Consider the following 15,930-nt stretch of genomic DNA (forward strand, 5'->3'; position numbering starts at 1 on the left):
TCAAAATATTCTCTACTTTGCCGCTGAGAAAGAACAAACTGCTTAAAACTTTTGATGTGTAAAAATGGATTGAGGATGCTGAATCTGATTGCGGATTGTTGATTCTGATTTCACTGAAGTAGTGAATGTCCTCTGAAAATAAATCTCCAAAGGAGATTTGTTTTTTCCATGATAAAATTTTAGATTCTCCCATCTATCTCAAGAAGAATGATGTTTTACATGAGTAAGATTATTGCAGTTCATTCTGTGAAATTCCACAGTTATCATATCCTCATGTGAATTTAATAAAGCTTAGCCTTAGCTGCTCTTGAACAGCAGCCAAGCATTTGATTTGTTCTATTTCATTTTATTCATTTATATGCATCTTGCTACCATCTGGAATCGTAAAAACAAACAGTTCAAGCAGTTAATGTGTTAAAAAGGGGCAATGAAATAATGAAATATTCTCTTCCAATCCCCCCACCCCATTTACTCTGTTTCTTTCATATCCATTTCAGAACTCATGTTGCCATTTCCTAATTCCAAAAAGACTTTCTGTAAGAGGATTGTCAGGACAGATGTTGGAACCCTTACACAACTGAGCACGTGCTGTCTTATCCATGTTCAGTGTTTCAAAGCCAAAATACTGTAACTAATAAATCATGCTTGGTAGCTGAAAGCAAACAGACAATTGCACCATCGTACATCTTGTATACAGAAAACACTAAAAGAATACTTTGCCCTCCAATTACATTTTCTTTTTAATTGCTATTGACAGAAATATTCTGTCATTTCTATCTGCTTTTAACATCCAACCTTCATAATAAACTTCTGAAAAGGTGTGGTTCACTCATTACTCTGTGAGTGAAACAATCAAAACTATGCCAACTTACTGGTGTTTTCACTAGTAAAACTAGATGCAATCCAAATGAAAACTCTCAACACATTTATAAAATAAAGACAAATACAAAAGTTGATGAGCCATACAAGTGAGCAGAAAACAGTGTTCTTTTGGGCTTTACCCTGAAAATGCATATGAATAGATACATCTAAAATATTTATAAGTAAATTGAATTAATTTGGGTATTGTGCATATAAGTAGGTAATCCATAAAAACAATTGAGATTCTGATTTCCACTGAGACACCTACATAAACTTGAGGATCCAGAAATATTAAACATCTGTATTGATATAGGAATGTATTAATCTCAGAGAATTCTGAGAGGTTCCCAGAGGATTCTCGGAGGATCCCAGAAATAGGCTGAATAGGAAAAAGTACTTTCTTGGAAGTCTTGACGTGGCAAAGGGTAAAATTCTCCCAAATATGCTTGGTTTTCAGCATTAGTTTAAAATTCATTTGTTTGAATATTCACAGATTCTGTATTAGCAATAATACGGAGCAACACAAAATAAATATTGAGATGATGCCACATACTACTGTATGCATTAAAACAGTGCAAAAGACATGAAGATTGAAAAAGATGAAGACGTGTTTGCTGAATCATGACAAGACAGCTGAAGACTGTTCGGTATCTAGAAGTGAAGAGGAAGATGGAGACACAGACAAAAACGAGACTGTGATTAAGAAAATCCTGCAGCTTCTTCATGGGAAGTGATTCAGTCTTCTCATTCAAAATGAAGCAATTTTCAATATAGGAAGGAAGGAAAAAAGAAATAAAGACCACCTGAATAAGTGAGGCCTCACTAGAGCTGACTGGAAATTTTCACCATATCCCATCATGACTTTTTCAACTGGGAAGCCACAGAACAAGCTTATTGTATGAGAGCTCACAGTACAATCACTCTAAGTACGACTGAGCATGGATGCTGTCTGTGATACAATGCACACTTTTGTCAAAGAAACAAAGAGATATGACTGAAAGAAAACGAATGTGTGATCTGCTTTAATGACTTCTGTTCAAAACAGACTTTCCTGGATTTTCTCTAAGGCCCCAGAAAAGGTTTCACTGGTACTCAAGTACTTCAAATCAATCTGTAAAGTATATACATGGTCCTTCAGTAGAAATTAAACACAAGGAAAATTCCAATTAAGACAAGGAAAAAATTTTCACCATGGGGGTAGTCAAATAGGAACTAGTGTTTCAGGAAGGTTTTGAGTCTCCACCTTTACACATACTCAAAAGTCAACTGCACAAGGTCCACATCAAACTGATCTAAATTAGCCTAGTTTTGAGCACGGTGATTGTACTAGGTGACTTCCACAGGTCCCTCTGAACCTGAATTACTCTATGATTCCATGATCTGTAATCTTTAAGAACTCTGATATAACAAATAGCATATCCTAAATGGTTATAATAGATTGTCAAAGAAGATTTATACATCTGACATTAATTCCTTTGGTTATTATCACTTTTGTCAAATGTCAAGAGCAAGAATTTACGAACGCCTGGACCGTTACACAAAAATACTCACCATAGTTTCAATATATTAATATAAAAATAGGAAAACATAAATAAGACAATCCTAAACCCTCTATTAGAGATCAGAAAACAAGAATCTCATGGTGTTAGACCTTACAAGCGTTCCTTTAAAGGATGAACAGGGTATGAAGCAACTTGAGTTAAGAAGCTGGCCAAAGAAATAATACACAGAAGTGATCTTACAATAAATCTGATGAAAAAAGGGAATTGAATCAGCAAAGATCACTTATCAGGCATTACTTCACAACTTTGGCCACACAAGGGCCAAAGAATGTTACTACTTAAAATGTATTCAACACATACTTAGAAGTTATTATCTTTGAATTAGTAAGTGTGAAGGAATCCTCAAGCCTAATGTTTTCAAAAATAGTAGGTTTGATGATTGCCCCATGGGTATGTAAACACCATTCCCTTTATCCCTGTTTTTTAATTAGTCACAATGTCATCTTGTTAGATTAAAATAAAAATCTACTTTGGGCCATCTAAAAATGTTCAGCTGTGCTACTAAACAGCAAGAAATATCTTAGAATACTCCCTTATAGAGAAAGTGAGAATTTTAAAAGTATTAGAAAATAACCTTATTTTTGTGTATATATCTATGTATAAACATCTATTAAAAATTTAAAATATTTAGTGTGAAGAGAAGGCTCCACATAGAAGCTTTTATCTTACTTCAATGTGTCTAATGGGACATACTTCTGAAAAGTATTAGATACCTGTATTTGGAAGAGTAGCTTACTGCTATTTTGAGGGAGGAAAAAGGATTTTCTTGCACAATTTGTGGTAAATCCATTGTTCCCACTCAGTTCCAAAAAATACAGATCAAGCTGTCTCAGCATGGACTGTAGAACAGTGAATACAACAATGCTGATCACTGCTGCTACTAACAGTATCAGACATACCTTTACTAGTGCCAGCAGCTCTCAGCTGCAGCTCTCACCAAGTTCTGAGGTTAACATGAGTTAGGAGATACACTTCTGCTATAAATTGCAGTGGTTTTGGTTTCTAACTTTGAAATCAATAGCAATCAAAATCTCAGCAGGTTGTAGAAGCTACTGCCTCCCTTCTACTAAGTTTGAGAACATAATCTAATGTTTTCCTCCTCTCAAAGTTTTGTTTACAAATATACTAATTCAAAATAGAAAAGCACTTTCCCAGCTTCAGTTGGATTCATTGGTATGTTTGCTATAGATAGTTTCATGTTAACGCCACCAAAACCAGATGCTTTTGAAAGCAGAAGGTAGAAGTTAGAAAATGATTCTGCTTTCATAGTGCATAATTCTAAATATCTATACCTATATGTTTATGTAATTTCAATAACTGGATACTTGCAAACAGAACTACTTGCTTTCTCTTTTTTACTATATTTCAAGAAATAAAATGCAACAGAGTTAGAATACAGTTCAGTGCTATACAAAAACTATAATTTTAACTCAGGTAAGTTTAAAAATGGAAAAAAAGTTAATCAGACCGTAAACTTTTTGTACCATCCTTAAGAACTGAAATAGTTTCATCCAGTTAAAATAGCAAAGAAAACTTTACCATATGCTTTTCAAGTCTAAGTTGCATTTCTTTGTCAAGAGATTAGTTTTCAAAGGGAGGGAAACATCTAACAATCAAAAAAAGTCCGTCAAAAATACAATTAAGACATCTTACCTTACAATCATGATAAACCTGATACGAATCAGATCTTTCATCTCAGATACGAACACATATCCACGTGTTCACATACATTCAAAGTTAGCAAGTAACATTGTGCTACTTTTATCCATAATAATAAATCCACACTAATCCAATTTAAAAAGTATGCCAGAATGTGATTCAAAACTACATCTGCAAAGAGCTCTGATGTGGCACTTCAGATTTTGATAGAGCTATCTCACCACAATAAAAATTATACATTAACAAGATCTTCCTTTTCTCTCATCCCTTTCTATCCTAATACCACCTAGGTCCTGCACATGATCATGACCTTGTTTGTACAGACCCTGGCAACTTTGGTTGATACGTAATCACAAAAGATATACAGCACTGAGTAGCTGAGACACAGATATTTTTCATTTATCTTAGCAGTTGAGATCATACAAATCACCTTATCAACAAATCAATTTGAAAATATAGAATACTTTGACCGTTTATCCCCCCCAAAAATAAGACCATCATATTATATCTGTGTAAGCCAAAAATGTCCTCTTAACTAAAGTCTAGTACAGCTCCAACAATGGCATGCTTCCAAAGAAACGGAAGTTTTGGTATACCATACAACGATGTAACATAATTCTCTAAAATTAACAAAATACTCAGATTTATTCCTACTTTATAAGAAGCTGTTTTGTAAGTCCCACTTCTGCCCGAAAATACTGAGCTCTTATTTTGTATTTAGTTTCAATTAATTTATATTTTAAAATTTAAACTATTTAAACAGTTATTTAACACAAAATAACAGTTAAAGAGCTTGTGATATTATTTGATTAGAATAAGAGGATTTTTTCTTTTACCGAATTGCTTCTGCCCATAAATTATGTCTAAGTCATGGAAGGCATGTGTGTTCCTGAATGTTTGCAATTACTGAAACACTCCAAAAGTTCAGGGGAAAGGAGGTTCCAAATTCCATTCACCTGTTTGAGGTATCTCTTTCTGTGGGTCATTTGCTTATCTGAAACACACATGCACTAGTGTCTGGGTAAGACCAGAATTTGTCCCCTATTGTTTTCTTTTTAGCAGAAGAGGAAGAGAGAAAGTAAAGAAAGAGAGAAAGGGTGAGAGAGGGGGCAAGGGAGAAAGGGAGAGAGAGAAAGAAAAGAAAAAAGGAAGAATCAGATGGTTTAGACATGGATTTAGGAAAAGTATTTTTGTGGGGGAAAGTCTATGATTGGAGTCTTTCAGATCCATATTAGCGTCAGCATGTCTATATCCCTGCAACTTGTTTGCTATTGATGCACACAGATAAAAGAAAACTTTTTGTACTGCCTAGACAATAGAAAGGAGGAAATTCTTTTGAGGAAAGGTCTTGGATTCAAATTTCATGTCAGACTCTGGTGATCATATCAAGAACAAAGTCAAACAACATCACAGCTCAGAAGGAAACTGAGACCATAAGCAAAGGGCAGCTCATCCACCTGATGACCATGGATAACTTCTCTTAGCAGAGAAAGCATGAAAACTATGCTGAGAAAACAGATTGAAATTCAGCTCATAATTCTTAGCTCCAACTCAGTGATGGGAAATCAAACCTCATATCTTTGATATCATCATTCAGTTTTTATTAGAAATAAATTATTTGAGCTTTAATGAACACCTTCCATAGAAATAAAAAACATACTAAATACAAATTAATAAAATCTATTTAAAAGATTGCAGAAAGTCAGTAGAACCCCTGAAAAATTTTTGGTAACACACTTACTAAATATCCATCTGTATGAATATAAATAACTGAACTTGATTTACATGTGTCTATTTATGAAATAAGCAGAGGCTCACAATTTGGAGGAAATACAGAAACATGTTCATGACATTTTCACTGGCAAGATTTAAGAGAATGAGTCTATATAATAGAAAAAATAGTATTTTATAATAGTGGGAGACAGTACTGGAACGAGTAAAAGGGAAATAGAGAAAGAAAAGGAACTGAAATTCAAAACTGTACTTATCATATTGTATCCTAACCTCTGAGTTATCAAGAGTCACTTTATAATATAGTAGGAACCCAGTAAATTCTCAGAAGGGAAGACCGACCTTTCCAAATCTCAACATAACGTGGTAAAATGAAAACCTTAGTGCTTAGCTGTCTTTTATAGCAAGATATATTGGGTACTGAGATAGGCACATATCTACAGTTTTATTCTATGTAATATATACTGCCTATAAACTTTGCTAATTGAATATGTGATAAATGCGTTTATACACCCTCATGCTCTTTCTTTATATGTACATGCACACAAAATACATACATACACAGATATATATATATAAAAGCACTATATATCTCTCTCTCTAGCTCTAAACACTGTATAAACACTCACACATACATGTAAACATTGTTAGGGGATGTGCAACTCTTGGAATTCCCGCTTAGACCAGATTTCTTTGAAGAAAATGTAGACAAAAGAAATGTACTGCTAAGGAGCATGAGGTTTTGAAAGAAGCATATTTCTTTAGATAGATTACTAGTAACCTTTATGGTACTTCAGGTATGGTAAAGTTATTTTAATAATTCTAGCTCCTAATCACTGTAAAAAATATCAGTATATGTATAAACCTGATGGTATGCATGCATTAAGCAAACAGACCAGAGGTGTATTTAAAAACAGTGCTTCTCCAGAAGGTATACAAACATAATCTTCAAACATAATTTATTTTAGAAATAGATAAATAAGACATAAAAGGAACAGTGCTCGGTAATTCAATACGAAAGCAAAAATATATATTGAAAAATATTTGTTAAAAAGATTTTACAAATAATACTTAAGAGCAGGATAGACCATAAATATATGTTTATGGTAAAATGGGAAATTACTGGAAATGTGTAACAAAAAACCCCCGCAGCATTACAGTTTGTATTAAAAAGATAGTTCCATTTACATCAGAAACCAACTTTGTTCCTGACAGCACCCTACCGCCCTTCAGCAGTCCTCCTCTCAATTAAATTCAGAAGGATTTAAATCCTCCAAAGACCAATATATTTTCTGATACAACAGGCAGCTTTCATCCAAACTGCAGATAGCGTGCCATAGCTTTTCCTTGGAGTGACTCACTCGATATCAGGGCACGGCTGAGATCGAGTGGCACTGAGCTTTGGTAGACACACACCCATACGAAACCCCGGCACTGACAATGACACACAGGATGCGGAACAGCAAATCTGAGAGCCATCTTCGGCTGCTGGCATTGTAGGGCTAGAAGAAGCAATGCGATGAATTTACTCTGTTAAAACTGGCAACAAATAAAGAACTATTCTTTTTGCTGAGCCACACATAGCACCGTAACTAACCAAAACCAGACTCTAGGACTTTACCTCTGGACACAGACCTGTCTGCGCTGGTGACAGGGGTGGCAATGTGCACCAGATAAAAGGATGAATCTGTTGAGAGGTTTAGTGAGACGATCATGAGTTTTTCAGTTTCAAAACCAGCATTTAGTCAACTCAGTGATTTTTGCTTAGTTTACTCTGACTTCTATGCAGTCAGAAAATACTATTTCTGTAGGTGAAAACATTTGAGAAACAGAGTTGGTTTTGACAACATACACCTAGCTTTGACTCAGGATGGTAATACTAATTTTAAAAAAACCCTAACAAAACTAAATATGGGATTTTTTGAGTGGCCTCCATTTAGCCTTCACATCGTTGAAAAGTGCAGAAATTGATACTTGGCACACATACATATTTGGTCAGCAGACATAGGCTTCCATGAGACTTTCAGGAACCCATTATATATACATCAGAAGGAAGTGAGCTCTCTAAACAAGTCTTATGTCAGTCTACGAAAGAATAACTTCTTAAGAAGTGACACTTAGATGTAAGAAAACAAAAACTGAAGCAGAGGAAACCCATGAAACTGAACCGCTTAAGAGGTTGCTGGCTTTTCCTAGGGGAAATTTACATTTAGAGGGTTATTATATTTGGCTGTCCTGACTCATGAGAACTAGAAGAGAGAGATTACCGATTTGGACCAATAATCCAACCATTTGATGTACCTTTATTTCATACATGTAACTTTTTTAACGTTTAAAATCATCCTATATTCTTTTATCATTATTTACTGATAGTCTAGAATGGTATGACCAGTGAAATACTAGGAAAAGGTAGACCTTCAGCTAGGTTAAAAGCAAAATAACTAAGAATCTCATGAAAATATTTTTCTCTGCAAGCACGTAACTGGCATATTTAAATTAGAAAGGTACTTATCAAAGGTTCTCTCCATACTCAGTGTGAGAAAGTAGGTACTTCTAGAGGGCATGCAGTCCTAAAATCAAAATACCCTGCTATAGTGTATCTATACCTTTTCACTACCAGAGAAAAAAACTGAGGGCAACTATAAATCCACTTGAGATGACTAAATTACATGTTTGATGTTAGATTAAATTAACGTAGTCCAGCATCTCAACTCAGTATCCCTCAATTAAGAAAAAAAAGTTTCAATGTAACATTGAAATTATTTGGTGTTTTTCTTAATCAAACATTAATTTTATGTATAAGAGTTTTCTCATCCAAGGAAATCCAACCTAATTACCATAAGAACAGAAATTAAAAGATTCAAAGAAACCGAAGAAAAAACAGAAATTGAAAGTCTGTGAAATCCTACTATCTTCCTGACAAACAACTCTACTAGGCCAAAGGGTTATTACTCTTAACAAGTATCTTTGAATGTTTCCCATCACCCACCTATGAAGCACATAAGCAAGCAATTGTAACAGCAATAGGCAGGACCAACCTTTGTTACACTAAACAACACTTCTTGAATAATTACTTACTATGTCAGGAATGAACTTTCAACCCAAAGCAACTGGCTGAATTGTGGCACTGAGTCAATAAATATCATTACTGTATGTCTAACCACTGGAAGTGTTGGTTTTTTTAGTTTGAATCATAAATGCTGCAAGGGTGCGATAAATAGCAAAAGCAAAAACTGTCTTACAGACACATAAACTTCTTCCCAAGAAAATGATTTCATTATCGGAAATGTAAAATCTTCTATAACAGTCATAGCTATAATTATGCAATACAATATGCTAAATTACAATACGTACTTCATTATTAATAGAATTTATTTTACAGATCAAATAGCCAAATACACATTTTTAAAAGAGCCAGATAGCAAATGTGGAGAAAACTATAGGCAACAGTCATGGTAGACATTCTCCAGTCCAAGAACTGAGGCAACGTGATTATTAAGTACAAGCCTATAAATATTTTTACATCAAACATACAGTAATGTGTAAGAATTCCATGTTGTAGTCTAATTCATGAATCATTAATAAGTTTTTCTTTAAAAGAAAGTTATATATACTGTATACATCCCAGTTAAAAGCAGTGTCTGTATTTCATTTTATTCTAGCAAACTAATATTACATGTCTTCATATAAGTGCAGAAAACAGGGTTCTTTATACTCCTTTGCTTCCTAAGAGATTTTGCATTGTATATGAAATTCTAATATTATAGATGATACATATAAAGCATTACTCCCTAAATCGTGAGGCAATATACAAGAACTTGCAACCAACCTGTAAACAAAGCTATGATATTCAAATTTCATTTTTAAAATGAGTCGTGCTAAATAAAAAATTGTAATGTAAAAAATTTAAGGTTTTTTTTTTAAAAAGTTAACTATATAGCAAAATAATTTGGGAAAAAAACCAACAGTAGGCCATTTTTTTCCCATGTGCTGGCTAACAGTGAAAAAATTATGTATGCTCTTTCCTGTTTTATCACACTGAAAACCAAGCCACTGGATTTATGACTTCTTTTTTTAAGTAAAAGTACTTCAAAAGGTTAAATGTATGCCACCTGTTACACAGACATTATCTAGACTTCAGCAAGCAAAATGCAAATTAAATTTTATTTTTAAAACTTAAGTGAATACTTTCCAGTTATTTAAAAGGTGATAATTTATTACAAAATGTTGTGGATAAGAAAGCCAGAAGTACTCATTTTTCACTACTACTATTGTGCCTATAAAATGAGAAAGCAGTGATTTGATCACTTCTATTTATGATCCATAGCAGCAATATCATCATTAAAAATATTATGGAATAGATATAAATAACACTTAATTCTTAACATGTATAATGGTGCTATAAGTGACAATTCATTTTTCTTTTAAATGCAGGGAGTATAAAGAACTTTACATTCTCTTTTTAATGTATGAATAAAGTTTATTGCTCCCTTTTAATATATTTATAGAAACAAAACTCCTAATTGTTTCAACTAAAATAAATAAGGAAAAAATCTGGGACAAGAAGATGATTACAAGCAAAATAGATTTACCATAATCACCAACTGTGAAGAAGGATGGGTCACATTACTTTTTTCTTAGCAAAACTACGTTATAGAACACTATAGCACAATGTACTAAAATTTCTTTGTCTTTTCTTTTTAAAAAATTCTTGCCCTTGATACCTTTCAGTAGGGCAGCTTGAACAGTTCATCGTCACTTCCAAACCCCTCTGGAGATCAGACGATAAATTTCTTCGGCAATCAGAGACAGGACAAAGGGCTTTCTCGTGCTATTTCCTTGTTTTCATGTTTGCTGGCTTAACATCATTGTGTACACGTACGACTTCAGTATATAACATCAGATGCGATGACGTTCAGAGCTGGCAAACAGAGAAACAGCATGAGAAAAGCCCTTTCCTGCATAATTTTCCCCATATATTGTAAAGTTTGTTTCCAAATTTCTACTATGTCAAGCACTGTCTGGTCTGAGAAGTACTGAACTACTGCGGTTCTAAGTAACCAACCATTTCTGCTGTGTGTGTTTTCAGGTTTCTATACACAAGCAATGATCGGCACACATCTATATACACATAACAAAAATGCTGAAACAGAAGGAGCCACAGAAATAGCTTCTATGTACGTTATTCTAGGTTTCTTACTAATTTTTTCTGCTTTATCAGCTTGAAACCCCAAGTGCTGTTGCAAGATTATAGCTATCAGAAGACTACCATACTATCTAGAACATGTTCTACAGACTTTTAGCACACTGCATTCAAGAGCATCGTTCCTAAGAGCATAAAATACTTTGATTTGAAGAGTTATTTTGCATTTTTAATCTACATTTATCATCAGTGTTAAGAGTCCTAAATCTTCACAGAAATTAAGTCATTCTGATCAATTATTTCACAGGAAAGAAAGCACTATCAATACCACAGTCACCAAGACACTAGCCACTGACTGGTCAGGAAATTGCTATCAACTGCAGATTATTGAGTGCAACACCTTCTGGGAGAGAATAGGAAAAGAGAGAAGTGTGAAAATTAAACTGCAGTTGCAGACGACTTCATTTCTGGCAATGGTTTATAGCTATAGGTCATTTAAAAAAACCAAACCAAAACAAAGTTGTATCACTAGGAGAAAAGACTAAACTTTTCTGTTATCCCACTGAAAAATGAAGGTGAAATGCACTTAATGTTTAGGAAAATTTACACTGCTACTACCCTGAGGCAAGCTGCTATTGGAGAGAGAGTTGCATATCATTCTAGCTTCCATAAAAATCACCCAGTTATTAATGCTGGAACTTCATCTACCAACTTCAGTATAAACTCAGTCAATGAGTTCCCATTGGGAAAAAAAAAGCCTTTGTTTTCTCTCAAGTAGTTTTAACTTGTCATAATCAAAATCCTTCATTTTTTTCCTCAGACAAAACATGAATTTATTTTTTCTCTTCTTCTCATTTGTGCTCCGTTTTTGTCTTGAGACAAGTGGGCACTTTGCAGATATCTTCCCCCATGGTTTTCCAATGAAACATATATATTAAAAGAACAATTCTGAAGAAGTTTTTCTTCCAAGTGTTCCACAGAGGAAAAGCATTTTCTTGACCAGCTTTACTTTAGTAGTACTGCACATTTAAGTAACTGCTCACTAAATTCTGAGTCACAAACTTTCATCTATCCTTCAGTTAGAAATCTTTCCTCCAGATGCAAATATCAGTTTTTCTCTGAAATGTATATACACAGCAGCATATCAGAACTAAGAGCAAAAATACCAGCCAGAAAATTAAGAGAAAATAACAAGAATGATAGCAATCAATTTTGAAATGGCTTTTAGGAAGGGCTTATACCAACAGCTATTTAGCTGATATTTAGAAGAAAATGTTCTTTGAGTGTAATTTACTCTGTATCTGTCAATGCAAAGTACCAGAGTTATCTCTATTAGCTTTTACATACCAGAAACATCAGCACTGCCTACTGATGATTACAGTATACTAGATTAAACTCACTGGTCTCACTATTATTAAACAAAACAATAAATCCTGCAGCTAAAGATTTACATAATGGGTGAGTTTTCAGACCTCTTAGTTTCAAGAACAGTGCAATATTCTTTTGATTCATATCCTAAGCACAGTGTTTTCATAGTGAGTGGGAAGCTGTAACGACTTTCCACCACATTGCAAATCAGAAACTCAGATATACCATAACTGTAAGCAGGTCTAAGCAGTCACTAATAGAATCATAGAATTGAGACAGTAGGGCCCCAAAATGCAAGGGATTTTAAATGAGGTCTACTTCCCATTCAGATTTCTATAGGGAATATAATGTCTATCTCCAATCAGCTTCCAACAAACAAGTTCAGCAGAGGTCACTGTGTTATCTGAAATTTCTATTCATGGATACGTTCACACATGATGGAATCTTGGCAACTAAAATCAACTATTGAAGATTTGCATTAGTAAATATGAAAAAAATCAAACTGCATGCCTGTTCACTCTCTCAGCAACTTCCCAAAGATGGTATAGTGTACTAGCAGTGGAGCTAAATCAACATACAGACCAGAGTCTGCTGTGAAGCAGGGAGAACCACCAAAAGGCACGTAATCAGAGATTCAGAGCACGACTGCACCTTCCGGCTCTATCAGTGGAAGAGGCCCTGCTTTCATGAACACTCACACTTCTTCAATAACACAAAGAGAGAAAAAAACCTGTTCTTACATTGAAGTTTAAAAAGACAATACAAAAGTTCACAGGACCCTTCCTGAGCGGCCTGGTGTCTATTTTTGAAGATATCTACTGTTCCTATAGTATGCATTATACTCTTTTCAAATGAAAAGAATGTCTGGAAGAACATTAATTAAAAGAAAGGAACAAGAAGGAGGAGGATGCATGGGAAGTTCTAATGAACCTTTGTGGCAGTAGCTTCTTTGAACCAAGCTGCCACAGATAACATTAGATAATTATGCATGTTTTGAATAGACAGGTTGATACCTAGACAGGCACTTGGATTATCTCAATGTTTTTTGAAGTACTTCAGCTAAGATTTCAGATTTTAAAATTGTGTTACATACTACATGAAAACTGGACTGGAAAAGCCTCTCCTTTCTTTTCATTGTTTCAATGCAAATGCAAAAAGAATTAGAAAATTTGTGTCAGCATGGAATACTTGACAGTCTGCTCTCACTAAGGTAAATGTCAGAAGTAATTGAGCTTTTACAACGCTTGCAGACAGATAAACTTTAAAGGTGCTGTATGTTTTTCTATCAAAGAAATGCATTTTTCTACAAGGCCCGTGACTATCAATGAAAATCCAACTACACTGAAAGTCAGTTTGATTTTACAAGCCTCCGAATATCCTAGTTTGAAAAACCTTACTAAGAAGCCTCTTCACAATTTTACACCTGGCAAAATTTCTTTAAAAGAATTATCTCTACTACATCCCAAAAGAAAACATGCTATTTCGAAGGTCTACTGTCACTTGCATTTATTAATTCCTACTGTGTAACTTCAAAATAATATTATCATCTCTCTCTCTTGCCCTTTCTCACATGCAAGTACAACAGAAGCTTGATCTCTCCCTTAGGGGACATTACATTAGGACCATACTTTCCTTCTTTAACTTCCGGTAGTTCATGATTCAATGTGTCCTCAGCTGCTTCAGGAGTCTCTGATTCCTTCTCCATAAAAATTTTAGCTGTTGTACTGCTGTGTTTATTTACCCACATGACCACTAAAGAGGTATTTTGGTTTTTTAGTAGAAAAACCTTTCCATCTTCTCCTGCGTGCTGAGTACAACTGTTAGAATGACTTTCTGTCATTTTATAGATCACTTAGACAAATTTAGCAGTAAAGCAAAGACATAATTTCCTTTCTTTAAAGACCTGAATCAATACCATTAAGACAGACAAAATTTAGAGCTTCAAAAGAAAACATATATTTTTAGCTTTAACTCAATATTATTTCTAATATCTGACTAGAAATTCTTGCATGGACAAAAGTAAGAACGGTTGAGATGTGCAGACTATTAATATCAGCACCCATTAGAAACTGAAGAGATACCTTCACAGTGAATGTAATCTTCTTTTGTCTCCTTCACAGAGCTTTTGGATTGTAAAAGGGATGCATTATTGTAATTGTTAGTGATAAAGTAAAATATTTTTTTCTCATATTAGACAACTTATTTTCATTTTTCAGACTAGCACTGCTCCCTTTTTAACAGAACTTATTATCCTTCACTTTTCCAGACTGTCCTACAGCTCCCTGAAAACGACACATGCATCATTAACCACAAACATCCTGTTAGTCTCCAAGGCTGGAGGATGGCGGGACAGTGTGACATCTGAAGCACTGTGGCAGAAGCTTATTTTTGTTTGTTTTGTTTCTTTACTGGCTAACAGTGACAACTCTACGTTAGGCTGTCCTGAGTCACTGTCTATAGCCCCACAAGAAAGAAAACTATACAAACTACAACATACAAAACCAGGTTAGGGGTAAGACTGACTTTTAAAAGTTCCGTTGAGGTTTAAGAAATACTTTGCTTGGTTTTACTTAGCATGAAATACAATTCTGCCTTTGTAATTACAGTCCAACACACAGGATTTAACTCTAATGGCCTTTCTTGCCCAATTTATGTAAATAAATGCATTAATGAGATTACTTTTATTTAAATAAGTAATAAAAATGTGAATTCATGTGTTTAAAGGTAAACGGTGTTTTCAAATTAGTGTGAAGGGCCATTGATAGTGAGTAGTTATACCTTCTCCCAACAATGTGATCACTTTCATACAGAAAAATATACCTAAAAGGACAGCTGTAGATTTAACAAAAATCAATACCAATAGTAACCTTAATCTCTTTTTGATATGTTCAGCACGTCATACTAATACAATTTTGGGTACCACTCTATGAAGATAAGCTAATATCAGGTAATGAGTATTAAAAAAACCCCACAGTTCTACTCTGCTCTTCCAGATAGAAAGCCCCTGTCATTGACCTTTAAGGTACAGATAAAAGAAAATGCTCTTTTCTCCAACCAACTGCTACAGAAGAGAACTGCTTTCCATTTTACTTGAAAAGCCCCTTCTGATGGAAGAACTGTTAGTAAAAACCTAGAGTCATGAGCTTGCTTTCTTTGTTAGCAGCATTACTGCATGACTAAGTGTATTTGAGCAGACAATGGATGAACCCTTTTGGCTCAGAGGAACTATACCAGAACTCAATTGAAATATCATTTAGATCAGGCCTACAGAAATGTTGGAAACAGCATCACCCTCCTCAGAGTTATGAGAGTTCAAACAGATGAACAAATTAGCGAGCAGCTTTTCTATGTGTAATTTAAATTAACACATTCAAATACCTTTAATGGAAAATACTCAAATCCCAAAAAGCTATATATGTTTCAGTGCTTTCATGTCTTAGAAATAAGAAATTCCTTTTTTTTTCCCCTTCAATTTTTCTGTTAATGCACCTCAGAAAAAGATGAAAGTTTTATAAGACATAGAGATATACATAACCACACACATTTGTGTTGGTAAGGGGAATAAAGTAGAATAAAATAAAAAAAACATCCTACAGTTTTCAAAAA

The 15,930-nt window shown here is 34.3% G+C and overlaps 1 protein-coding gene across 3 annotated transcripts in view; it reads right to left on the reverse strand.

Moving 5' to 3' along the window:
• Positions 1 to 15,930, reverse strand: part of PCDH11X (protocadherin 11 X-linked) — a 512,943-nt gene that overhangs the window by 413,684 nt on the left and 83,329 nt on the right. Inside the window, exon 5 of one of the 3 annotated variants that reach the window (XM_074834784.1) lies at positions 8,102 to 10,734. The exons of the other annotated variants lie outside the window; for them this stretch is intronic. Coding sequence (XP_074690885.1) covers positions 10,729 to 10,734 — 6 coding nt within the window. The 3' untranslated portion in view covers positions 8,102 to 10,728. Of the gene's footprint in view, positions 1 to 8,101; positions 10,735 to 15,930 lie in introns of those variants that run through there. 3 annotated transcript variants of the gene reach the window in all.

The sequence above is a fragment of the Strix aluco genome, chromosome 10, assembly GCF_031877795.1.
Source record: "Strix aluco isolate bStrAlu1 chromosome 10, bStrAlu1.hap1, whole genome shotgun sequence".
Taxonomy (NCBI): Eukaryota; Metazoa; Chordata; class Aves; order Strigiformes; family Strigidae; genus Strix; species Strix aluco.